Source organism: Notamacropus eugenii, chromosome 6, assembly GCF_028372415.1.
Source record: "Notamacropus eugenii isolate mMacEug1 chromosome 6, mMacEug1.pri_v2, whole genome shotgun sequence".
Lineage (NCBI taxonomy): Eukaryota > Metazoa > Chordata > Mammalia > Diprotodontia > Macropodidae > Notamacropus > Notamacropus eugenii.
The window spans coordinates 40,530,925-40,557,355 of record NC_092877.1 but is presented as its reverse complement, the minus strand read 5'-3'; the positions used below and the strand labels follow the sequence as shown (position 1 = coordinate 40,557,355).

At 38.0% G+C, this 26,431-nt stretch overlaps 2 protein-coding genes across 6 annotated transcripts in view; one reads left to right on the top strand and one right to left on the bottom strand.

Annotated features, from left to right (window-relative positions):
- The window catches only part of NUCB2 (nucleobindin 2), a 39,219-nt gene extending 39,046 nt beyond the window's left edge, over positions 1 to 173 (bottom strand). Inside the window, exon 1 of one of the 2 annotated variants that reach the window (XM_072619613.1) lies at positions 2 to 173. The gene's annotated coding sequence lies outside the window, so the exon portion shown is untranslated. The remainder of the gene's footprint in view (position 1) is intronic. The other variant, XM_072619614.1, reaches the window with a different exon arrangement.
- Positions 174 to 449: 276 nt separating this feature from the next.
- The window catches only part of PIK3C2A (phosphatidylinositol-4-phosphate 3-kinase catalytic subunit type 2 alpha), a 233,236-nt gene continuing 207,254 nt past the window's right edge, over positions 450 to 26,431 (top strand). The window contains exons 1-5 of one of the 4 annotated variants that reach the window (XM_072619604.1): positions 450 to 949; positions 14,444 to 14,598; positions 15,577 to 15,813; positions 19,009 to 19,134; positions 23,073 to 23,198. In XM_072619604.1, coding sequence (XP_072475705.1) covers positions 23,187 to 23,198 — 12 coding nt within the window. In that variant the 5' untranslated portion in view covers positions 450 to 949; positions 14,444 to 14,598; positions 15,577 to 15,813; positions 19,009 to 19,134; positions 23,073 to 23,186. Of the gene's footprint in view, positions 950 to 14,443; positions 14,599 to 15,572; positions 15,814 to 19,008; positions 19,135 to 23,072; positions 23,199 to 26,431 lie in introns of all 4 variants that reach the window. The other 3 variants (XM_072619603.1, XM_072619605.1, XM_072619606.1) reach the window with 3 other exon arrangements.

Sequence of the window (26,431 nt, the reverse complement as noted above, 5' to 3'; positions counted from 1 at the left end):
CCTTGCTCGCAGGCTCCGCCTGGGCACCGGCTCGGGTCTGCGCGGTCGCGTCGGGTCCCCCGGACCAGGGCGGCTGCTCCCCGCTCGCGCTCGCGCTCGCTCTCCTGCTGCGGCGGTGCCGGCCCCTCTCTCTCGCCGTCCAGCCGCCACCACCGCCGCGAGCGTGCCCTCCTCCGCTGCCATGGCGATAGTCACCGCCCCCGTCGACCGCCGATTGGTCCGGCCTGGCCGGCTCCGGCTCACGGAAGGCGCTGATTGGACGGGGCGGGGACGAGGCCGACGGGGCAAGAGAGCGAGAGGGCTCCCTAAGAGGTACGTGGCGCTCTGCGAGGCGGGCGGGGCCTGGTGGGGAGGCCGCGCCCCTCTCTCCTCCCGACCCCTTCCCCGGGCCAAGGTTCCCCCCTCCCTCTCGTCCCCTCTCTACGAGGCTCTCTCCCCCTCTTAGGTGGGCTGGGGTGCTCAGAGTGAGGGGCGCCTGTGTTTCATCTGCGCCAGAGCCATAAGTAACCCGGGGCTATCCGGGCGTTGGCCCCGGTGCTGAGGGGAGCAGGGTGCTCTCGCGGTCTCCTCCCTCCAGGGTCCCCACATAGCCATGCCCCTCTGCCCAAGCTAGTCTTCCTACGTGAGCCACTGACCCCCTCCCCAGGGCCACCTGGAGTGGGGAGTGGAAATGAGGAGCAACTCAGGATGTTTCTCCATCCCCTCCCCTACCAGCCTGCCCCCCGCCCCCACCGGGCTCCTCTGACAGCTGGACCTCTCTGCCAAAGCCAGCCTTCTGACGTGAGCCTCTGCCCCTTGGGGGGAGATGAGGAGCTCAGCTTACTGCTGCTCCCCTCTCCCCCATCACCAGGCTACGCAGTCACCCTTCAGTGTCCCCAAAGCCAACCTACTGACTTGAGTCACTGCCTCCAAGAACTACATTGAGTGGGAGTGTATAGCAAGGAACTTGGTAAGCTTCCCCCTGAATATTAAACTCAGTCCTGACCCTCCCTAGTCCCTATTTTCGGTCATCCTTTTCCACAATGCCCACTGGAGACCTCTATTGTTAAGAAACTCCCTTCATCTTAGATTTCTTCCTTTCAGAAACCTTCCATCTAACAGTGCTCACCAAAACGTAACTTTCTCCCAAAGACAACACATTTCTTGGTACCCTTTCCAAGACTGGTCACTCCTGTCACAGGGCCAAAAAAAGTGTTTGTTTAGCATCCTTTCCTCCATGCTACCACTTTCAGAACTTCCCTCTAGGAACTACCTCCCTTCTTTTAAAGTTTACTCAATTCTGCTGAGTAAATTCTGTTGAACTTGGTTGTTGTAGTAATTAGGAGTCAGTCTCACTTCTTCCCAGTCAGTTCAGTTCCTGGCTGATCATTTTCTGCAACCCAACCCTTCCCCCTTTCTAGCCCTTTAAGCTTTCCAATTCTTCAACTTCAACTTAGATGACCTTTATATTCAATCTTCCTCAGCCATGCACAATAAAGGTTATCACAGCTACATCTTGTCCCCATTACTCCAGATAATAGAATTTCTACTTATTACTGGCAGTATTCAAGGTAGGAGGAAAGAACTCAGTCTCGCAGCTTGAATATATGGTGGGCAAGACCACAGAGCTACTCTGCTAAAGACTGCTCAGGCCATACCTCTCCATGGCTTCCTTCCTTCCATCAGTCATCTCCTGTAAGCACAACTTCACTTACAAGCATGTTCCTCTCATACCTCTAATGGAAATAATAATAATGGTAATATCTTGCTTTTGTATAGTATCTCAGAGTTTTCAAGGTACTTTCATGTGGATTATCTAATCTCAATGCCACAACCATCCCATAAAGCAAAGCAACAAGTCTGAGAATGCCTGAAATACCCTCCCTCCTCATCTGAGCCTATTGGCTTTCCCAGCTTCTTTTAAGTCCCAACTAAAAATATCATATTCCACAATAAGTCTTTCTCAACCTTTCTTAATTCTAGTGTCTTCCCCTTGTTGATTATTTCCTATTTATCCTGTATACAGCTTGTTTGTATGTTATTTATTCTTTGTCTCTCCTGTAAGATTATGAGCTCCTTGAGGGCAGGGACTGCCCTTTTTGTATCCTTAGCGCTTAGCATAATACCTAGCACATTGCTGTTGTTCAGTCTTTCATTCATGTCTGGATTCTTCACAACCCTGTGGACCGTAGCACTCCAATGCTGTCCTTGGGATTTTCTTGGCAAAGATGCTGGAGTGGTTTGCCATTTCTTTTTCCAATGGGTCAAAGCAAACAGGTGTAATGGTAATTTAAATGGGAAGATCTTTCCCATTCATTAATAGGCCCATGTGACCTTCCTGGATCACATGGAAGTCTGACTCACATGGAGCCTGTAGTGAGAGAAGTTTGCTGAACTAGTGGAGCAGGAAGTGAGTCACAGTAGTCAGATCTAGGAGAGAGAGAGAGGAAGCAGGCAGTTGGTTGTGGGTGGGAGAAGGGCATTTTGCTTCAGGGTGTTCATAATAATAGGCTTAATAATGTGTATAGATTTCTTGATTACTATGATGGATTTCTTTGTTACTATGATGGATTTGACTTTCAGGTGTTGAGATTTGTCTTTTTGGTGTCTGAATGAATGTTTTTCTTCTGCCTTCTATATGTAAGACTTTCTTATACTTTGCGACTCAGAACTACTCCGGTATATTCATAGTCGCCATGGGTGCTGTGAATACTGCCCTGGTGATACAAAAGATTTAAGACTTTTCCAGGGTCCCACAGCAAGTAAGTGTTTGAGGTCATATTTGAATTCAGGTCTTCCTGACTACAAGCCCAGCACTCTATCCACTGATCTGCATAGCTACATCATGGTTCATAGCAGACAGTTAATAAATGTTTATTGTTTATTAACAATTCACTATTACACACTTGCTATATGCCAGGCAATGTACTAAGCATGGGAATACAAATATAAGCAAAAAAAAAAAAACATGAATTTACATTCTTCACTCTAAGAACAAAACATTGAAGAGAGGGAATGAGAGAGTAGGAGAGAGGAAAGATTCTTGAGTTAGGACTTGCTATTCATGTCTGGAAAATCAGAAGCACAACCAGAAGGGAATGAAAGTTGGTAGACCTGGTCCAAAATGAGAAAACCCCAGGAATAACTCACCAAAAGGAGAAAGAAATGTAAGAAAGGCAAGTATTAATTATGTTTGACAAATTAAAAAAAAATCTTCAACAGTTTATACTATGTGCCTTATGTCAGAGCTCTCAGTACTTTGGTGGTCTCTATTTCTGCTTTTATAATATTCCCCAATTCCTATGTTGCTTCTATATTCACATTCTACATAAGGTTGCTAGGCTTACTGACTTTTGTATCCAGGAAAATCTGTGCTCTGAGCATAACAGAAATGCAGTATTATCTCTGTATTGTTGATTTGGTGATTGACAACAATGGACCACGAATAATTGTTATGTCATCGTTCAGGATTACATTCACCTAAATTAGGGCCTTTCCACCTTTCCCAGGTATCTGAAAAGGGCTTTAGAAAAAATTTTATATACATATACATGTAGGCAGCACAAATTTCTTAATGTTTTCAATTTTATTATAAATTAGGCTTTTCCTAGGTTTTCACAAGTGGAAAACAGACTAGTTTGAGCAATTCCTGAAGAAGGTATTCTTCTGTTACTTGAAGAGACCCTTTATATGTGAGGATGAGCTAAGTCAGTCAACAAGCATTTATTAAAGACCTGCATTGTATAAAGCACTGCACAAAAGGCAAAAGACAGTCCCAGCTCTCCAGGATCTCATAAACCGATGGGGGAGACAATATGCAAACAACTATGTACAAACAGCTATGTATAAAAAAAGCTATCTACAGGATAAATAGGAGATATTTAACAAAGAGAAGGCACTAGAATTAAGAGATTAGGAAAGGCTTCCTGGAGAAAATGAGATTTTAATTAAAGGAAGCCAGGAAGCAGGTAGACTAAGATAAGGAGAGAGAGCATTCCAATCTAAGACTTGCCTTGCCTTATGGGGTTGATGTAGAATTGAGATAAAATAATCCAAATTAAAATGCCTCATTAGCCAAGTTAAGCAAATCAGAATATTCCTTACACCCCATAGCCACTTCCAAACTCTGTCTTTACCACTATCACTCAGCAAACTGCTCCTTTAAATTCATTCAATCCAAATTTATTGCCCAGTAAGGATTTTGGTAGTTGTTACTTACTAACCTTAAAAATATTTTCCTTCCTCAATAAGTTCAGTATCTGGCTGATAGTCTCTCTCCACCTCAACTTTTGCCCTTGTACTAGGGGAGTTCAGTATGTATATTCATAGTCTATCAAATTTACTAACCTCCCTGCTCCACAATCTTTTCAGATCTCATGACCATGATCTCATCTCCATTCCACTTCAGAGATGGCCAAACCTTTGATCTTTCCATCACCTACAAGTGTTCCACTTTCATGTTCATAAACTACGGAATTCTTTTACTTGATTGTAATCTTTTAGCATTATTACTTTCCCTCTGATTTATGATCCCTAACCTCTCTTTAGTGGCTACACTCTCTTCTCTTCCCTATTCCAACTGCTCAGTGAATTATTTCAATTCTATACATAACTTCCTTTTCTCCTTGCTTATTACCAATCATGCCTTTCCAAACCCCAACTTTGTATTACTACCACCATCTGTTGCCTATGCTTCTATTCACATGCTGCTGAATGAAACTAGAGAAAATCAGGAAACCATGCTGCCTAGATCTACTACAAATTACATAATCTCATCTGGGTCCTCATTTCACCAGGGCAATCCTGTTATATCTTCCTAATTAAACTCATTGTCCTGCTTACTGCAGCAGTTCCAAACATCCTCATCTCTCCTCTTACCTCTCATAGCAACCCCTTCCCTCACTATCTCAACTGAGGACCTTGCTTCATACTTCATACTCAAAAAATTGAGGTCATTAAATTAGAACTCTTCTTCATCTCATATCACACAGATGCCATTCTCCATTATCTTCTCCTTCATCCCTATCCCTCATTAAAAAGATGACTTTTCTTATTGTCAGGCAAACCCCTTGACATACACCATTGATCTCACTCTTTCCCAATTTCTTTAGCAGATTGCCTTCTTTATCATCCCCACATCCTTACTAATCTTCATTTTTTATATTGGTAATTTGGTTTTCTTCTTTATTTTCTTTTAAATCAAATTAGCCAATAGTTTATCTATCTGTCATTGATGTTTTTATAAAACCAGCGCTTAGTTTTATTTCAATAAATAAAGTTCACTGTTTTGTTTTTTTACTATCAATTTTATTCATCTCTGATTTTCAGAATTTCTATTTTGGTGTTTAATTGGGGATTTTAAATTTGTTCTTTTCTATTTTTTTTAGTTGCATGCCCAATTTGTTGATCTGCTCTCTCTCTCTCTCTCTCTCTCTCTCTCTCTCTCTCTCTCTCTCTCTCTCTCTCTCTCTTGCTTATTTTATTGATGTAAGTATTAAAAATCTAAATTTTCCCCTAAATACTGCTTTGGCTAAATGCCAGCAATTTTGACATGTTGTCATTATCTTTAGAGAAATTATTTATTGTTTCTATGATTTATTCTTTGACCACTCATGCTTTAGAATTAGATTATTTAGTTTCCAATTAGTTTTTAATCTGTGTTATAACCCCTATTGAATTTTGATTTCATTATGGTCCTAAAGGGGCACACATGTCTTTTATGGGAGATAATTTTCCCTAGTCTTCCTCTCCCTTCCCCCTTCTCCCAGTATATCCCTCTTTCTCACTCTTTTATTCTTCTTTTGAGATTTTCTTATCCTAATAGGCTTACAGCCATGCCCTCTTCTAAGTAAGCTCCTTTTAATTGCCCTAATGATGATAAAGTTATTAGGGATTAAATGTAGCATACATGTTTCTGCTTTTCTGTACGTTTACAAGGTAAATTTTATGCCTTAATATGTGGTCAGTTTTTTGTGAAGATGCCATGTACAGCTGAAAAAAAGATATACTTTCTTTTCTCATTCAGTATTCTCCAGGGATCTATCATATCTAACAGTTCTAAAAGTCTATTCCTCTCCTTACCTTCTTTCTTATTTATTTTGTGGCTAGATTTATCTAGGAGTAAATTGAGGTCCCCACTAGTATAATTTACCTGTTTTTTTACTCTTTCATTCATTTAACTTTAAGTTCAAGAATTTGGATGCTATGTCATTTAGTGCATATATATTCAGTACTGCTATTACTTCATTGTCTATAGTACTTTTTATCAAAATTTAGTTTCCCTTATTATCTCTTTCAGTTAGATCTGGTTTTGCTTTAGCTTTGTCCAAGGTCTTGATTGATATCCCTGTCTTTTTTACTTCAACTGAAGCATAACAGATTCTTCTTCAGCCTCTTATTTTAAATGTGTATGCTTCTTTTTTCTTCAGACATGTCTCTTGTAAACAACATTTTGTTTGATTCTGGATTCTAATCCATTTTGCTATCCTATTCCATTTTATGAATGATTTATCCCATTTACATACACAGATGTGATGGTTAACTGTGAAATGATGTCCAAAACAGAGCTAATTTTCCTCCCCCTAAAACCTTTCCATCTTCCCAATTTCCCTGTTATTGCTGAGAACCCCACCATCTTCCTTTTCACCCATGCTCCATATTCTTGATTCTCACTCATAGCTCACACATTCAGTCACTTGCCAAGTCTTATTGTTTCTGCCTTCATTCATATAGCCACCACTCTGGTGCAGTATCTGATCTGTCATCTCAATGGGCTATTTCAATGACCTTCAGGTCAATCCTTCTGTCTCAAGTCTCTCCCCATTTCAGTCCATCCTCCATTCACCTGCCAAGATGGCTTTCCTAAAGCACAAATCTGACCATATCATACACCCAAACCTATATACACTCAATAAACTCCTTGATCAAATATGAAATACTTATTATCTCTTTGATAAAATATAAAATATTTTTGCTATTTTTTAAATAATTTTTTATTTCCCCACAGTTATATGTAAAAATATTTTAACATTCTTTTTTTTTAATTTTTGAGTTCCAAATTCTTTCCTTCCATCTCCTCCCCCTTCCTTGAGATGGCAAACAATCTGACATAGTTTATACATATGCAGTCATGTAAAACAAAATATATAATCTACTTTTTAACATTTTAAACCCTTCATACCACTGTCCTTTTCTACTTTTCCAGTTTTTGTATACTTTATACTGGCCTTCTTACTGTTTCTCCAACATAATACATCTTCTATCACCTTGCCTTTGTACTAGCTGTCTTCTATGTCTGTTATGGCCTGTGCCCCCACACCTGCCTCAGTTTCCATGGCTTCCTCTAAGATTCAAATCCATATTCTAAAGGAGGTCTTTTCTGTCCCCTTTGTCTATCTGATAAATGCTATGTATCCCTTTTCAAAATAATGTTTCAAAATAATTGAAGGCAATGCTAAATTGCATTTAAAGCTTAGTTGGAGAGGGGAGAATAGGCACCAGAATAATTTCATTACATCTTCAGAAATACCCCAACCATCTGGTGTTCTAATAATAGAAAGTCCTCAAACTTTTTTGCAGGGACACAGTAAAGTAGATGACTTCATCCACTCTTATAACAAGTATTTGCTCTCTTTGGATAAGAGACCTTGCAGTTTTGTCTAAAAGGACTACTTTCAAAATTGTAAAAGTATTTGATCTTTTCCCCTTGTTTCCTGCCCTTGAGCAGATAATGTTACCTCATAATAAATCTTACCATTTTTCATTCTAAATATTCCCTTTTTCTCCTTTGTCTGATTCCCCCCTCTTTATCTACCATCTCCCTCACCTGTGAAGTGCTTTAACTTTTCTGTCCTAGGCTGACTGCAGAATGTTACTGATTGGCTATGTACTCTTAAGCAATCATGAAAGACCGAAGTGCACTCCAGCAATCTAAATTTGCAGTTAATAAGAGCAGATTTCTTAACATGAAATAAATCTCTTTACTTTCAGTCTGCTTCCTATCTTTGACCTATAATCATCAGACTCTTGCTGTTAAGCGATTACCCCAACGTGCAGTAGGAGCAGTATCCTAATGGTTAGAACCTAACCCTTGCCTGCATGGTAGATAGGCTGTTTTTTTTTTCCTTAAAAGGTATTGAGATCATCCTCAAATCCTGACTGACTTAGGAGAACCAAAGTGTGAAGCTTCCGACATCATGTCCAGGTCACCTGAGTACAGAATAGCTTCAAGGAGCTAAAAGTGGTCTCTGATATTTTGCTGGTGGATCAAGATAGGCAGTTCAGTCAAGGGGGCTTCTCTTCCTTCTCTTTATGTGGCTAAGTAAATCTCCTTTGGTTGACTATTGAATGAACTACAGTTATCTCATTGTGTTCTAATATCAAACCTAAACTATGAGGGAACTGGCCTGAGTCAGGTCTAGCCCAGATCATTAGTGGAAATAAAAATGTATTTTTTTTCCCAATTCAAATTCATGGATTCCCTGAAATCTGTCTATGAATTCCTTGAGTATTTGTGGGCCTAAGTTAAGATGTTTTCCTTAGATAAATCTATGATCTGGTCAATGTGGATTAAGAGGTGCATAGCTTCTAGGAATAAGATGGTGATAGGCCCTCTGTACTCTGCCTTAATTATACTACATATGTAGTACTCCCTCTAGTAGCAGCACATTCATGCCTACTCATCCAGTGTGACTTATCTATCTCCTTCCATGATGCCATTTCAGAAGGTCTACCCAATGTGATGGAGCCTTCCTTCCTTGGCTATGTGCATACCAATGGATGAGATAATTGCACAAGTACTCTTTATGCTGAAGCCTGCTTATGCTTACTGGATACTTCTCCATTGATCTTTAAGTAATCCTCAGCTTTAGCTCATCAGATGCTATTATAATTTACAGCCATATAACATTGGTGGAAGAATTCATCCATTCATTCAGTCATTTCTGACTCTACATGGCCATGGGGTTTCCTTGGCAAAGATGCTAAAGTTGTTTGCCATTTCCTTCTCCAGTGTATCCTCATTTTACAAAGGAGGAACTTAGACAAATAGGAGTTAAGTGACTTGTCCAGGGTCACACAACTAGGAAGTGTCTGAGTATGGATTTGAACTCAGATCTTCCTGACTCCAGACTTGATGCCCTATCCTGTATACTACCTAGATCCCCCTAAAAGCTAATGAAGATTCTGGGGATCAAACTAGTGGCCTCACATATGCAAAGCATGTATACTGTCACTGAGTTACATCCCCAAGCTTGATGGAAGAATATTGGTATCAAAACGAAGGACCTTTGTTCAAGAAGAAGTTAAGGGATGACTAAAAGCACTATACAAGTCCCCAAAGGCAATCCTGACATTTCCTTTCCTTCTGTTCTGTACTAGGACCAATTCACTGTTCATTTGCAGTCCACCTATCTATTTATAAGAGTACCTATTCTTTCCTCCAGTAGTATATGTATTTCTTGAGGGCAGAAGCTGTTTCTATTTTGTCTTTGTTTCCTCAGGGACTAATACGGTGCCTGGCACATAATGGGTGTTTAATGAATGTTAATTAATTTTTTATTTCCTTCTTTGAAGCTCTGAGTTCTATTTCTTCCAAAGGCACATTGGAGACTATAATGTTAGAATATGAAAGGGATCATTCTATTCTCATTGGGGAAGAAAAAAAGTTTCTCATAGAAATCCTGCCATCTTTTTGTTTTCTTTGAATTTGGGGCACCACCATCATTCTGATAACTTCAGCCTCCACTGAATCTTCTTTATAGCAAATATAAACATTTGAGAAAAAACTGAACAGCAAAGCAGCTTAGCCTGACAACATCTCTAAGTTTCACATCTTTCTATTAAGAGGAAGGATAAGTGTTTCATTCTTTCTTTTCTAGCAGGCAGCAGTGGATAAACTTATAATTAGGAAGGCCTGAATTCAAATCCATCCTTAGACCCTATAGTAGTTGTGTGAGACCCTGGGCAAGTCACTTAACCTCTATTTGCCTCAGGTTCCTTAATTGTAAAATGGGATGTATAATCTATATCAAATTGCTTACCATCTCAGGGAGGGAAGAGGGAAAGAGAGAATTTGGAACTCAGAATTTTTAAAAAGAAATGTTAAAAATTTTTTATACATGTAATTGGGAAAAAATAAAATGTTATTCAAAAAAATTGTAAAATGGGAATAATAATAGCACTTATTTCCCAGGGTTGTTGTAAGGATCAAGTGAAATAATACTTACAAAGTGGCACATAATAAGCACTTAATAACTGCTTATTCCTCTTTCTTCCTTCTGTGAAAGGATTTTTTTTATTACTGTTATTATAAGTTCAGCTTTTTGGTGTTATTTTCAGTTACACCACTGAAATCTTTGTATACATTGTTCTCTGGAGTCTTTTTTCTTTATTCTGCATCATTTCATGCAAATCTTCCTGTTTCTCTTTATTACCTTTCTTGTGGTGAAATCAATGTTCTACTTCAGCTATATACCACAACATGCTAATTGATGAATAACTACTAAGAATATTTGGGTATAGATGGGACTTTTTTTTTCTGTCCCTGACCTTCTCAGAGTATATGCCCAGTAGTGGGATTGCTGAGTCAAAGTGTGAACAGTTCAGGGATTTTTCTCACCTTATTCCAAAAAATTTTTTCAGCATGGTTAAATTCCCAGCTCCACCAATAGTATATAAGTATGCTTGTCTCTCTATAGCCCTTCCAGTATTTACTGTTTCTTTTATGACACTCCTTGACAGATATGAGGCTTACCTCAGAGTTGTTTTGTTTGGCATTTCTCCTAGTACTGATTTGGGACATTTTTTTTGACCTCTTGTGAACTTGCTTTTCTTTCATCTGGTCTTGCTTTTCTATGAAGCAATAATAACGGCTCCCAGTTTTGCACCCATCATCCTCCATAAAATTATACAAACAAGGTTATGTTCTCCACCTGTTTTTGCTTTGATGATATTATCTCTCCATTTGGCAACGATGTCAGGTGTTTGCGGTTGAAGCAATGGCTATACTCTATTTTTTTCCTGTTATGGCCATTTTTTTATATCTGTTAAAATTTCTCTAGGAAGCCATTATAATCCATGTTAATGTCCATTCCCTTTTTCATTTTTAATTTTTTAAGTGTCAATAGCATGTTTAACATTAGAAGGAAGGGAATGTAAGAATACCTCAAAGGACTAAGCAAATTTTTATATCAATTGATGTTCCTAGTTTTCTAGATTGTACTTGTGTTAATTGCATGCTGCATCTTTTTTTCACTTTTGTACTTTTTTCTAATTTTGTATAAATTGTGATCTTTGTTCTAATTAGTCACTGGTCTATGTACACATAAGCTGGTTTAGGAATGACTTCTCCCTCAGTAATGAATTGCTTACTATCTGTTTAAACATAGTCAATTTAATTTTTTTTTATGTTATTTGGTGTATCTCATATCCAAAACATCTGGACTCTTTGCTCTAAAAAAGTATTGTTGATATTGTAATGTAGGCATACAGATTCTTAATAGTCTACATTTTGCCCTCTCATGTTTCTACCCTTGAACCGTATTTTCCAATATATTTGTCACCATGCTCCCTTATAGTCATCCTTGCTTTGAAGTCATCAACTATGAAAGTATTTTGTTTGTTACATCTGGAAACATTCTCTTATAATATTTTGTCTTTCTCTCATGCACTTATATTCCATTATAGCTATTTGTACATGTGTTATATCTCCATTATCCATTAAAGTTCTACACCATTACCTGATTGTGGTAATGAGGTGATCCTGAGTTCTTTACACTAAACCAGCAGAGAATAAGCTCTGACAGGTTCTATTAAGCTCTAAAGGTTTAAATATGTCTATATGTCTGCTATCTGAGAACCAAACTATTTAGATTCATATAGGAGCATTGCCAAGTTGGCCTGATGATTAATTTTTCTGTCATAGCAAATTTTTAAATCTACTGTATCATAATGGGGTTGAAGTATGATTCAGTATTTGTACTAAAAAAAAATAAATCACAGAATCTTGAACTATTGAAATGTAGAGAAAGAATCAGTTTTGGTACATGAAGAGAGACACCCTTATAATACTGCTAAGTCAAGGTCCCAGGGTGATTTTGATGCACCAAGACTAGCAACCAGAGGCATAATGGAAGTTATAAGGAATGTGCCTATACCATTAGATTTTTGTGTGTATGTCCTTCATTCTCAAAAAGGGCCATGGAAAGGCCCATGGCATCAGGGAATGAGGACATGACTTGCACTTGACTTGGATTTGAGTGAGGGAGGGCTATGCAAGGTCACCAGCCTCATTTTCTCCTCCAGAGCCACCATCTGGGTCCAATAACCTGATATTCCTCTCCCCCTCCCCCTCCCCCTCCCCCTCTCTCTCTTTCTTTCTTTCTCCCATTTTTGTCTCCCCCCTCCCTTAGGGTGCTCTGCCAAAAGAAGGTACTTTTTTTGACTGAATGCTACCTCATTAACTTGGAGTTTACAGCCTTGATTTCTTTCTCAAACATCAAGCCTTAAACTTTAATCCCTGGAGCTAGTAGATTGAACAGGGTGCTCCCTGCCCTCCTAGCACACAGTGAATATAAATCGTAAATAGTACATAGTAACTGTTTCTCTTGACCTGAGGGTCCCCTCCCAGTTTGATTTTTTGTTTAAAACGACGTCCTTTCACTCACTTCTTAAAGAGACCTATTTGCTAAATGGGCGTTAACTCACTCAAAGAGAGAACCTGAAAAGACGTTAGCCTAAAAGGACCAGGGTCTCCCATTGCATCCTGGACCATTAGATAATAGACTATTGGAGGGCTGGATATAGCTGTGCATCTGATTCACAAAAGAGCTGAAATAGTCCCTCTTCTATGGAAAATAACCCACATAACAACCTCAATTTAGTGGAGAAACAAAAGATAAAAGCTGAGAACAGCTCAATGGAGAACTAGTGAAAGTAGCTCACTAGAGAAGCAGTAAACATCTGTGCTTTGGAAGACAAATCTGTAACACTACAGCAAAGGAAATAACCCATTAGAGGATACCAGCAACTGGCAGTGAGGCAGAGAAAGGAACTAATGACAGTATCATAGAAGACAGAGAAGTCTTTCATCTGGGAAGCAATTGTAGGAATGTGAATTGCCCTGGTTACAAATGTTCCCTACATGTGAGTCCTCTCCCATGCATGTTTTTTAGACACATTATGCACCTGGCACATAGTAGGTGCTTAGTAAATGTTTGTTGAATGACTGTTATTGAAGTGTTTTGCGTGACTACACATGTATAATATACATCAAATTGCTTGCCTTCTCAGTGGGGATGGGAGGAGAGGGAGGAAGGGAGAAAAGTTGGAACTCAAAGTTTTAAAAACAAATGTTAAAAATTGTTTTTACATGTAATTGGGGGAAAAGACATATAGGCAATGAGGTATAGAAATCTATCTTGCCCTACAAGGAAATAGAGGGGATTGCGATAAGAGGAGGGAGGGGTATGATAGAAGGGAGAGCAGAATGGGGGAAGGGGTAATTGGAATGCATGCTGTCTTGGGGTGGGGGGTGGGGAGAGATGGGGAGAAAATTTGAAATTCAAAATCTTATGGAAGTGAATGTTGAAAACTAAAAATAAATTAATTAATTAAAATAAATATTTGTTGACTGACTAGTTGCTCACTATTTCAAGATTTTCCTTGCTTTTTATCTTGTTTTGTTTTAAAAAACGCATTTTGCTTTGAACTAATTTTTCCTTTTGTTGGTCTTATCAATGTGAAATATCAGAAAATCTCATAAGCAGTTTTGAATAGATGCAGATCCAAAGTATATCTTGAACCAGGGCTACTTTTGAAAGAGGCCTTGATTGGCTATGGGAGGAGATGGCCTACAGAACTCTATTACTCTGACCGAAAATAAGCCTTACAAGGGTAGGAACTGCACACCTTATTCAATTTTATATTCAATTCCCAAAGTCTAACACAATGTCCTACATAAAATAGGCAGATAAATGTTTATTGTATTAGGTTAAATAAATGTTGCCTCAGTGACTAAAGTATTTGGCTTTTGGCAATTAGTATTAAAACAATAGACTGAATTAATTACTGAGAATAAATCAATGACATCTTTAGTTTGGAGAAAAGAATTTCAGTCTAACTTTCCAAGAGGAAGGTAACCTCTGACAAAATTTGGCATTGATGGAAAAGTCAAGGTTTTAATGGCAAATTAGATTTTATGATTGCCATTAAATCAGGAACTAGAACATGTATAGAAAGACATGTAAGCCACTTAAGACTTGCCTAAAAGATGTTCCTTAGCCAAAGTGAAACTATAATCATATTTTAAACCTGGTTATAGGAACCTGCCATTTTTAGATGCTATGGGACTACGTAGTGACTGTTCTTCTGAGTCTAACTCCAGGTGTGGGAAGCAAGATAGGCGATCTGAGCCTCCATTACATGATGCCAGTAAGCTCATGAGATGCTGGTATGAACTGCATAGGTGATTTCAAGGAAAGAGTGCAAGAGCAGCTGTTCAGCATGGGCTGAGGTGGGATTCTCCGGACTCAATTTCCCCACTGACACCTGGCAGACTTTAAGCCTGACTGAATGCAAGCGGGCAATCTACTCCTTCCTGAAATTTCCTATAGTCAAAAGGTTTGTAAGCTTAATACCAGATCTGTTCAATTATAGATTATGGGTATAGGAACATTGAAGGCTGTCTAAAATTAAGCTATTAGGCATAGGACTTTAGACCAACAACATTAAGTTAGGGTCCTTTTATTCTTAGTAATACTGTGGAGACAATTAGATCAAGAGCTTGTGAAGTTAGCAACACAAATATTACCTGTGTCTCAGTTGGTTTATGTTTAAAAAAAAATTCTTTTGTGGTCCATATTGTAAATGCTTTAAAAAGATGTATCACCTGACCAAAAGTTTGAATTGCTTTATCTGTTATAAACTGTGTTAAAAATAAATTTAAAATATATATATATTTGGCTTTTGGAGGCAGAATAAATTGTTTTATCAGAAATGTGGTTCTGATTACTAAAGTTAGAGGACTCTACCTCAACATGTATAATATTGGACTATGATACAATATAATACAAAGCTAGTTTTTTAAAATGTGGTGAAGAAAAAATATCCCCAACTCTCTGTGGGGATCTAAATAAGTAACACTTCAAAAATAAAATTCTTAGCACACATAAGAATATTGGGTAAGATTCACTAACAAAGAGAACTGTTAGATTAACTGATAAAAGCAAAATTACAAAGTGAGGAATTTTCCCCTAGAATTGTACTGGCCAGAACTCAAAATATTTTAGACTTCATTTGTGTGTTTTATTCACGTTATTTTAAATAATTCACATTTATAGACAGGTGAAACTACATGCAGTACTTCTATAGAAATTTTTTTTCTTAATTTTATAGGAAATGAGTATGATATATTTTCATGTCACTTCTCTTCAGCAATTTACTCCCAAACATATCATTAAATCTCAATCAGGTTGTTATGTTATAACCAGTTGTAACCTAACAAGATAAGCACTGAGCTAAAGGAAGTGTTGTCTCACCAACAGCTGAATTCATTTTTCTTAATATGGTTTATTCTGCTTTGTCCACTCTTCAAGACAGTGAGTTCATCTCAATGTGTGTTCATCCTTCGTTGCTGAAGAAGACCACGCCATCAGAGAAATAATGACATAACTTGCACTTGACTTTGTTTTGAGTGAGGGAGGGCTGTGCAGGTCACCAGCTTCACTTCTCCTCCAGAGCCATCTGAATTCAGTGACCATATATTCATCAGGATGACTGGAGATGACCCAGGATGATGCAATTGGGTTAAGTGACCTGCCCAAAGTCACACAGCTGGTGAGTGCCAAGTGTCTGAGGTGAGATTTGAACTCAGGTCCTCCTGACTCCTGCACTGGTGCTCTATCCACTGCACCACCTAGCTGCCCCTCTAGTAAATAAGCTTTTACAAAGGAATATTTACTTAAAAGATACAGCAAGAATAGAAATACCACATCTCTCCCACAACACTTGGGAGCCACACCCTCCCCTTGGTCCCTGAGAAGAGAGAGCTTACGTTTAATGCAGCTTCTACATAACTTCAATTCCATCAAATTCAATCCAAATGCAGTGCTGCTGCTAAAAGAGCCTTTGTTTCAACTACCACTGGGCTGGGTCCTAAAGGTTGCTCCTCATTCCTTGGGCCTCAAGGCTGTGCCAGATCACTCTAAACAACAGCAAAGACTTTTCATACCTCCTGGTGGCTCATTCTCCTTTCAAAACTTACAAAGTCAAAACTTTCAATCTTCAACTAAAATGAAAATGATAGGACAAAGGATCAAGGCCTATGTTCACTGGTCACCTGTTGATCTCAAATGGAAAAGGCCCAAGGCTTCCTCCCTTTTAGCACTGTTTGTCTTCTGTTGCTAGAATGTAGCTAGGCAGAAAGAAGAGAGACCTAAGAGAAGGAAGAGATTCTGGTTGACTAATGCCTTTCGAATGCATTCCCAGTTTCAAATAGTGCCATATTTTTCCCATTTTACAGGTGGACAATTTGAAAATAAGGGTGTTGCATGTTAAAGAAAGTCAGTGTCACATAGTGAATCAGCAGCTGACATTGCAGTCAGGAAGACCTGGATTTAGATCATGTCTCTGATGCAAAATTGCTATGTGACCCTGGATAAGTCAGTTAACTTCTGAGTGCCCCAGGCAGAAAACTAAAAGTATAAATTATAAAGAAAGTGCCAACAATCTACATTGATAGAGGGATTTTCCCCATTGGAAAGTTCCCTTTACCAAAGGAATCACAGGTTCAGTACTTGTGTTTAATGATAGGATGAAATAAGTCTTGTATTGGTATAGGGAATGCCTAATGAGCAAATTCCCTCTATCAAAGGGTAGTGATACCTCCTCTACAATTAGTTCCCTGGGCAGCCAGAGGTTTGGTTGATTTGCTCAGGATCACACAGCTACTGTGGGGTTGGAGGTAAGACTGGAATAAACCTTGGTCTTAAGACAAATGAGTTGAGTTTTTTCTTCCTTTTTGTTAAATTGAATTTTTAAATGTTTTATTTTTGCTTTTTGGTTGTTATGTCACAGTTACTTCCCAATATATCAAAATAGAACATTCCCTTATAACAAAAACAGTTGAGCATTTGGCACAGTATTCACTATTTGCCTCATAATTCCCTGTGTCTGTACTAAAGAAGGACACAGCATCAGTTCTCTGGAATCAAGATTGGTTACTGCATTTAGTCTGATTTCTGATGTCTTTTCGTGCTATTTTAATTTACATTATTATAATCATTATGTACATTGTTATCCAGTTTTGTTTCCTTTATTCCATAGCAGTTCAGACAAGTCTGTCCATATTTCTCTGATTTTCTCATGTTCATTATTCTTTAAGTATAGTAATGTCCTATTAAATTAATATACCACAATTTGTTTAGCTATTCTCATTAAGTTGTTTTTAACTCTTAGAGGCTCCTTCATATTTTAGATCACAGATATGAAACTAGGTAAGGGTCCTGAGATGAGCTATGTGTTTTTCATCCTAAGAGCAGAATAATTAAATTTAGAGAGGTTCCTCACTAACTACAGAGTTGGCTACCAAGTAATTAATTTTCACACCTATAGCAACCCATGGAAACCATCTACAAAGATGAGGAAGGATTTAGATCTGTATTGGAATAAGAAATACCCTCAACAACAAAATCATATTTTTAAATTGAAGGAAAATGTAAAAAAGAAGTCAATTAATTAATCGATGAGTATTTATTATAGGACAGCACAGTGAATAGAACACAGGGCCTGGCGTCAGGAAGGCCTGAGTTCACATCTGGCCTCAGACACTTACTTAGATGTGTGACCTTGGGCAAGTCACTTAATCCTGTTTGCTTCAGTTTCCTTATCTGTAAAATGAACTGTAGAAGGAAATGGCAAACCATTCCAGCATCTCTACCAAGAAAACCTCAAATGGGATCCCAAAGAGTTAGACACAACAGAAAATGAACAAAAATTAATTGAGCACTGTGCTGTTGTGAAAGAGATAGTTGAGTACATGATATTGCCCTCAAGCAATTAACTGGGAAACTGACATATGAAACATGTACTGTGATACTAATTTCAATCTAAATGATGTTTGGAAGGGAGAGAAAAATGTAAGCTGGAGTAGTCGGGTATATTTAATGGGTAAAACAGGAAGCTAGATAGCACGGTGAACAGAACCCTAGGCCTGGAGTCAGAAAGACTTGAATTCCAATCTAGCCTGACATTTTCTAGCTGTGTGACCATGGACAAGTCACTTAACCTCTGTTTAGCTTCCTCAATTATAAGATAGGAATGATAATAATAGCACCTACCTCCCAGGACTATTGTGAGGATGAAATGAGATAATATTTGATAATATTTTTAAAGTGCTTAGTATATAATAAATGCTATGTAAACGCTAGCTATTATTATAATTGTTAAATAGAGTCTAAGCTGTAGGGAAAGTTGGGAGGAAGAAGGGCATTCCAGGAAGCAAAGACAGCATAAGTAAACAAAAGCACACAGAAAGGAGTATAGCATGTGGAGAAACAGTAAGAGGAGCCTGACTAGACTGGACTGAGGTTGTGTATTGAGGAGTGGAGAATGGCCAAGGTAAATTTTAAGTGCTAAGTTGTCTTGATACCCTTTACCCAGGTGCCTTTCTTTTGAAATGAAAACTAGTGAGCTCAGCTGGCTTGATTCAGAAAATCAGTGCTAGATGGGATCTGAATTCACAGCTCTCACTGTCACTTGTTCCTATGCAGATGTATGTAGCGATACTCTAGCAGCCAAACCACAAGCCCGAACTGAGACAAACACCTGTGAACATTCGAACATACTGTAATCATCTTTCAGTAGACTAGTGCTTCTGTACTATTTTCATGTCAATTGTTTTCACAGTTTGCCCACTCTGAAGATTTGTTCCCACATTGCTCTTCCTACCGCTGGGTCTTTTGACTCACCCAGCTCCATCTCAACATTCTGCTCTTTTCACTGATGTCAACACTCCTCTTGCTTCTCACCCAGGCAAGCCTCAAGCCTATACCTCTGTGTATACCAGTAATTTGTCTAGTTCCTGGCACCCCAAATGCGCCTGTAAAGTATGATCGATGGCATTCCTTCCTCAGTGCTGCTCTAGAGGGTAGAATTGTGGTGAGTACATTCCTGTGACCCAAATAATCTAAACCTCAGCACCTGGGTTTCTTCCCTTCCCAGGCCTGTAGCAATCCAGTTTTCTACTGGCAGAATGATGAGATTATAGAAAGCTTTAAAAACCTTGAATGTTCACAGGTGTTTGTCTCAGTTCAGGCTTGTGGTTTGTCTGCTAGAGTATCCCTTCATAAACTTGTACAGGAACAAGTGACAGTGAGAGCTGTGAATTCAGATCTGGTCTAGCATTGATTTTCTGAATCGTGTCAGCTGAGCTTGCTAGTTTTCATTTCAGAAGAAAGGCACCGGGGTAAAGGATATCAAGACAACTTGGCACTTAAAATGGATAAGAAAGAGCCCTAATGGAGTATTAAGCAAGAAAATGACAAGATATAAGTGATCTTTTAAGTGTTAAAAAAAAGAAAAACTTCTGGTTCCAAGTAAGCTGTCAAAGTGTAGGAAGTTGAAATTCTAATATGAAGAAAGAGAACTGTAAGAGAAAAAGTAAGCCTTTACAATCTGAATCATTCTACTTTGTAAACTCAACTCAGTCAGAATGGCATGTTCTCACAAAAGAATTGTGAAAGCAATTAACATTTATTAGAGAACATCAGTTGCTAAATGTTGCCACCCCAAGGGATCCTGTGGTATCAGTCAGTATTCCTAAGGATCAGAGAAAGACAGCATGGGAAAATGGATATAAGGTTGACTGGCCTTGGAATCAGGTAGAGCTAGTTTCAAGATTTGCTTCCCACACATACTGTGTGGGCACACATGGGCAAGTCTATTTCTAAAACACAGATTTCATCCTATTGACTCTAGGATCAAATATGAACTTCTTTGTTTGGCATTTTAAAGCCTTTCGCAAACTGACTACAACCTATTTTTCCAGATTTATTATACATTACTCTCTTTCCCTCATTCTTTGATCCATACAAACTGACTTTCTGGCTATTCTTAACACAATATTTTCATAGGTTGCTCCCCATATAGGGAATGTACTCCTTCCTCATCTCTGCTTTTTAGAATCCCTGGTTTCTTTCAAAGATGATCAAATCCCACTTTCTATAAGAAAGCTTTCCTGATTCCCCTGCTAATGTCTCCCTAAAAAATCATTTTGTATTTACTTGCATAAATCTGTATACATTTATGCTTATATATTGTTCCCCCAAACAGAATGTAAGCTCTTTTAGAGCAAGGACTATTTATTTTATTCTTTATATCTCTAATGCTGGCATATAAGCAGGCCTTAAGTGCTGATTAATTGATTGATTAAGTTGACTTAACCTTTCAGTGCCCCAGAAATCTCTTTAAAACTTAACAGAGGAGCTGATCTGTGAAAGGAGTTTCTACAGTGGAAATCACAGGTCTGGACCAAAAGAATGGAAAAACCCCAAAAATAAAAAGAGAAATCCTTTACTCTGTCAGCCCTGACCATTATACCTTGAATTCCATTAAATTGTGTTAACTGAAGCGCATGCTTCTGAGATCAGTCTCAGAAGTATATTACCACCATTGAATCTCCAAAGTCAATCTCATAAATGAATATTCTTAGGTTTTTTGACATGCTTTAGATGAAAAAAAAACACCTGAGGCAAATTCGTAAGCAGTTTAGCATTATGTTCTGAAATCTTCTTTAAGAAGCAGCTAGGTGGCATAGTGGCTAGAGTGCTGGATATGGAGTGAGGAAGACTTGAGTTTAAAATTCAGCCTCAGACACTAACTGATGCTGGGCATGTGACTTAAACTTGTTGCCTCAGTTTCCTTATCTACAAATTGAGCTGGAGAAGGAAATGGCAAACCATTCCAGTATCTTTACAAAAAACAAATGAGGTCACAAAGAACATGACTGAACCACAACAATAACTATATTACCAATATGAGCAAAAGTGTAGTTTGTAGTAAAGCTGTAGTTTTAATGTGCCCTTTTTAGTGAGTCAAACCAAGGAAAGTGACTAATTTTAATAACTATAGTTGAAACAAAAATTGAAAACTCTTCAGTATACAGCTTTACTTCTGAAGATTCCATTTCATTCAAAAGTAGCTTCCCTGACTCTCCCAGGTTGGCTAAAGATAAAATTATGTTATTAACTGAAAATTCAGTTTGCCAGAGAATATAGATATCTTTTTGTTGTTGTTCAGTTGTTTCACACTCTTTGTGACCGCATTAGGGGGTTTTCTTAGAAAAGATACTGGACTGATGTGCCACTTCCTTCCCCAGCTCATTTTACAGCTGAGGAAACTGAGGCAAAGAGTTAAATGACTTGCCCAGGGTCACACAGTTAGTAAGTATCCCAGGTCAGATTTAAACTCAGATTGATGGAGTCTTCTGGACTCTAGACCCTGAACCCTATCCATTGCACCACCTAACTGCCCCACATAGATGTCTCCTGAAAGGGAGTAATCCCTCATCAGTTGAAACAATGAGGCAGCTCTAAATTTTAGCCCAGCCCCTGGGATTGAGCATAGGCATGTATGTGGCCCCTCTGGGTAGATGGTAGAACATAACCAAAACACTTTTCTCCATCATAAGATTTGTCCTCTCTAATAATAAATGACTACTAAAAAATGCCATTTCTTTTCCATAATTGATTGTATTCCACTGGCAGGGCATGTAATTCCTAGAATAGTTATAAAATACTTCAGATCAGAACTTCAGGAACACTTGGCTCTGGGTCCCTTCCATAAGTTATTTCTCACTGAAATAAAATAACAAGTTGGGTCCTCAGAGGGTGGCAAATACTCTTCCCCTCAGGATTCTAGGGTTAACCTGGTTGAAGAATCTAATAGTATCGTTCATGAGCCCCCACAGGTATGCTTCTGAATGTCATGTAATCAGTTAGTAGCTATTCAAAACCATTTAAATAATTACCATGAATTATCTTTTATAGTACACAAGTACAAAAATGTTAGTTAGATGGAAGTCCTCTCTCCCTTCCTGGAGTCCTCATAAAGTTTTTCTGAGATGTACTTTTCTGTGGTTTCTTGTAGAATCTAGAAGTTCCCTTTCCTGGTATCATTTGCTTTCATCTAACAGCTTAAAAAGCTTTCAAATTTCCTTTGATTAACTTCTCCTTAGTTAATGCTTTTGATTCAACAGAGATGTCTATGCCTTGTTTGCACTGAGTTCATACCTCTGATTGATTGATTCTGGGCTACTTTCCCATAATTATTCCCATGTTGAAAGCATGGAATAACCCTCTTAAACTTAGAAGGGGAATGTATTTTGTGAGCATGCTTGTTATTAGTTATTATGTTATTTGGCCAATTTGTTTGGCCTTATAATTTCATCAGTTAGGAAACTACCATTGTGGAAACATCCTCTACCAATACAGATTAATGAATAAGAAGTAGTACTTGAACCCAAGTCTTCCTGACTCCAAAACCATACCTCCATCTACTACATTGTTCTGTCTTTACAGATCATTTGGTCATACTTTCATGTAAACTTAAATTTTTGCTCCTTGTGTTACTTGTTTTTATTTGTTGACATCTGTTAAACTTTTAGGCCAGCGAGGTAGTACAATGCATAGTGCATAGGACCTGTAGCCAGGAAGACTCATCTTCTTGAGTTCAAATCTGGCCTCAGATTACTCAGCTACTTAGTAGCTGTGTGACCTTGGCCAAGTAACTTAATCTTCTTTGCCTCGATTCCTCATCTGTAAAATGAGTTGGAGAAGGAAATGGCAGACTACTCCAATATCTGTGCCAAGAAAACCCCAAATGGAGTCATGAAGAGTTGGATTTGTCTAAAAATGAGTAAAAATAACAATTAAACTTTGAATTTAAAATTTCAAAAATAAAGTGCTTCAGAGTTTTTTTCATTAAAAGCCATGCAATGACTAAATATTCACACAAAAATCCATATGGAAATATTTGTTTTCCAAGTATTCCTTCACTCTCCAGAATCACATTTCTATTCCTGTATTACTTACTATTAGGATCTCTTTGGGATTTCCAGTATCTAAACCTGATGTGATCTCCCAGCTGGAGTAAGGGGATGAACCATGGGGATCTGCACACACAAGCAGCTGAGGGGAAAGACAACCTAAGCAATGACTGTTCAGGTAAGTGAGTCACTGAAAATGCATTTTCTTTTTTTTCCTCATTAAAGTATTTTTATTTTATTTTTAAATAATATTTTATTTTTCCCAATTACATGAAAAGACAATTTTTAACATTTTTAAAAAAATTTTTGAGTTGACTTGGAAATCAAGGGGATGCCCATCAACTGGGGGAATGGCTCAACAAGTTGTGGTATATGAATGTAATGGAATGCTATTGTGCTGTAAGAAATGGTGAACAGGAAGACTTCAGAAAGACCTGGAAAGACTTATATGAACTGATGCTGTGTGAAAGGAGCAGAACCAAGCAAACTTTGCACACAGCAACAACCACAGTGTGTGAGGAATTTTTCTTGTAGACTTAGTACTTCATTGCAATGCAAGGACTTAAAAAATTCCTAATGGACTCTTGAGGCAAAACGTCTTTCATATCCAGAGAAAGAACTATGGAATTTGATCACTGAATGAAGCAGACCATTTTCTTTTGTATTATGTTTTGTTTTGTGTTATGATTTCTCCCATTCGTTTTAATTCTTCTATGCAACATGACTAAGGTGAAAATGTACTTAATAGGAATGTATGTATAGAACCTATATAAGATTGTACGCTTTCTCAGGGAGGGAGTAGGGAGGGAGGCGGGAAAGAGGAGGAGAGAGGGGGAAAAAAATCTAAGATATATGGAAGTGACTGTGGAACACCGAAAACAAATAAAATAATTTAATAAAAAAAAGAAAAAAATTTTGAGTTCCAAATTTTCTTGTTCCCTCCCTCCTTGCCTCCCCCATCCTGAAAGCAGTAAGCAAATAGATTATACATGAGCAATAATGCAGAACATATTTCCATATTAGTCATGTTGTGAAAGAAAACACAGATCAAAAGAAAAAACCACAAAAAAAAAAGATAAAGAAAGTGAAAATAGCATGCTTCGATCTGCATACAGACTCCCTCAGTTCTGTCTGTGGAGGTGAACAGCATTTTCCATCCTAAGTCCTTTGAAATGACTGCAATGACTTTCATTTTATTTTATTTTTAATATTCTATTTTTATTTAGTATTTTATTTTTCCCCAGTTACATGTAAAATTTTGAACATTCATTTTTAAAACTTTGAGTTCCAAATTCTCTTCCTTCTTCTCTCCTCCCCCCCTCATTAAGAAGGCAAGCAATTTGATAAAAGTTATACATGTATGGTCATGCAAAACACATCCATAATAGTCACTTTGCGAAAGAAAACATAAACAAAAAAAACAATAAAAATAAAGTTCAAAAAATTATGCTTCGATCTGTATTCAGACACCATCAGTTCTTTTTCTGGGGGTGGATCATATTTTTCATCATGAGTCCTTCAGAGTTATCTTGGATTATTGTACTGCTGAGAGTAGCAAGTCATTCACAACTGATCATCTTACAATGCTGCTATTACTTTGTACACAGTACATTTCACTTTTCATCAGCCAATACAAATCTTTCCAGGTTTTTCTGTTCATCATTTCTCACAGTAAAATAGTATTCCTTCATAATCACATACCACAACTTGCTCAGCTATACCCCAATTGATGGGCATCCCTTCATTTTCTAATTCTTTGCCCCAAGAAAAGAGTTGCTATAGATATTTTTGTATATATACTTCTCTTTCCCTGTAGTGGTATTGCTAGGTCAAAGGATATGTATAGTTTTATAACCCTTTGAGCATAGTTCCAAATTGTTTTACAAAATGGTTGAATCAGTTCACAGCTCCACCAATAGTGCATTAATATCTCATTTGAAAATGTGTTCTGTGTGATTGGATGCTGAATAACATTGCCCAGGCTGAGTTCAAAGGCATTGGAAGATTGAGCGTACCATTAGAGACCTCACTGATAGGACACCAGAAACAAGTGTTAAAAGCAAAATAGGAAACAGTTTAAGATTTACCTTCATAGAATCATATAATCATAGTTGGAGAGGTAAAAGAGATCTTCACCCAAGGACTGAAGCCAGGCAGGCTGTTGAATAAAGTAAGCAGAGTAAGCTTATTGGAAGCATTTAGATGTGGGTATTGAGAAATTGGTGGACCTAGATTGGAAAGACTTTCTTGAGGTACATACCCAGTAGTTGGATGACTCAACCAAAATATATGAACAATTTCATAACTTTTCTTGCCTACTTACATTTTTTCCCCTAAATAGCAGAGCCAATCCACAGTCGTAGCTGCTATGTATTTGTAAGCCTAACTGCCATTGATCCCCCTAGTATTGACTATTTACATCTTTTCTAATTTAATGAGTATGGGATGAAACTTCAAAATTGTTTTAATTTCCATCTCTTTTACTATCAGTGATTTGGAGAATTTTCCCATGGTTTTAATGATTTCATTTGTTCTTTTTAAAACTGTTCATATACTTTACCTTTTTATCTATTGGGATTTGGATATAGATCTATGCATGGAATTAATGAAAGGACATTTTAACTGTGTATGGTCCTCCATAAAGACTAAGAGATAAGGAGGAAGATGTCTAGGGTGCAGAAAAGAGATTTGCTTCCATGTTGCAGAGATCTTCTTTGGGAATTTAACAAAAGTTGTGTTTAGAGAGATGGATATGACTGTTGATAGAGGGGCTAGAGTGTTAGGTTGAATATTTGGGATTTGATTCTACAGTAAAAAGTCCTAAAATCCTTTAAGATGAGAGAAGAGCCACTCTCTCCTTCTACCAGGGAGAGGGAGACTGGTAGACTTCTTAAGCTCGGGAGTTCTGAGTTGAAGGAGGCTAAGCCAAATAGGTATCCATATTAAATACCCCAATATGATGAGTCTCTGGGGAAGCATGGAGGGGAAGAGGGGCACTAGACTACCTAAGGAGGGGTGAATCAGCCCAAAGTGGAAACAAATCATGTTAAAGCTCTACGTTGATCAGTAGTAGGTTTGAGCCCAGAAGTGGCAGCTGTACTTCCAGCCTGCATGAGATAAAGAGATCCATTCTCAAAAAAGAATAGAAAAGAGACTGTCTTATTCATCAGCATATGTGCCACAACAATAAACATAGTTAAGAACACAATTAGGTTTATCAAGATGTTGAATATATTAATGAATGAGTGCCTACCAAAGGAGGCCATATCTAGCTTCTGTAATATTTAAAAGGAGAATGATGGTTGAAAATAATGCTTGAAGAAGGCTATCCTGATTAAGTTGAGTATATATAAAGGTTCAGATTGCATCTGATGCTTTGTCAAGAGAGTTACATGAAGAGAAGTCTAAAGA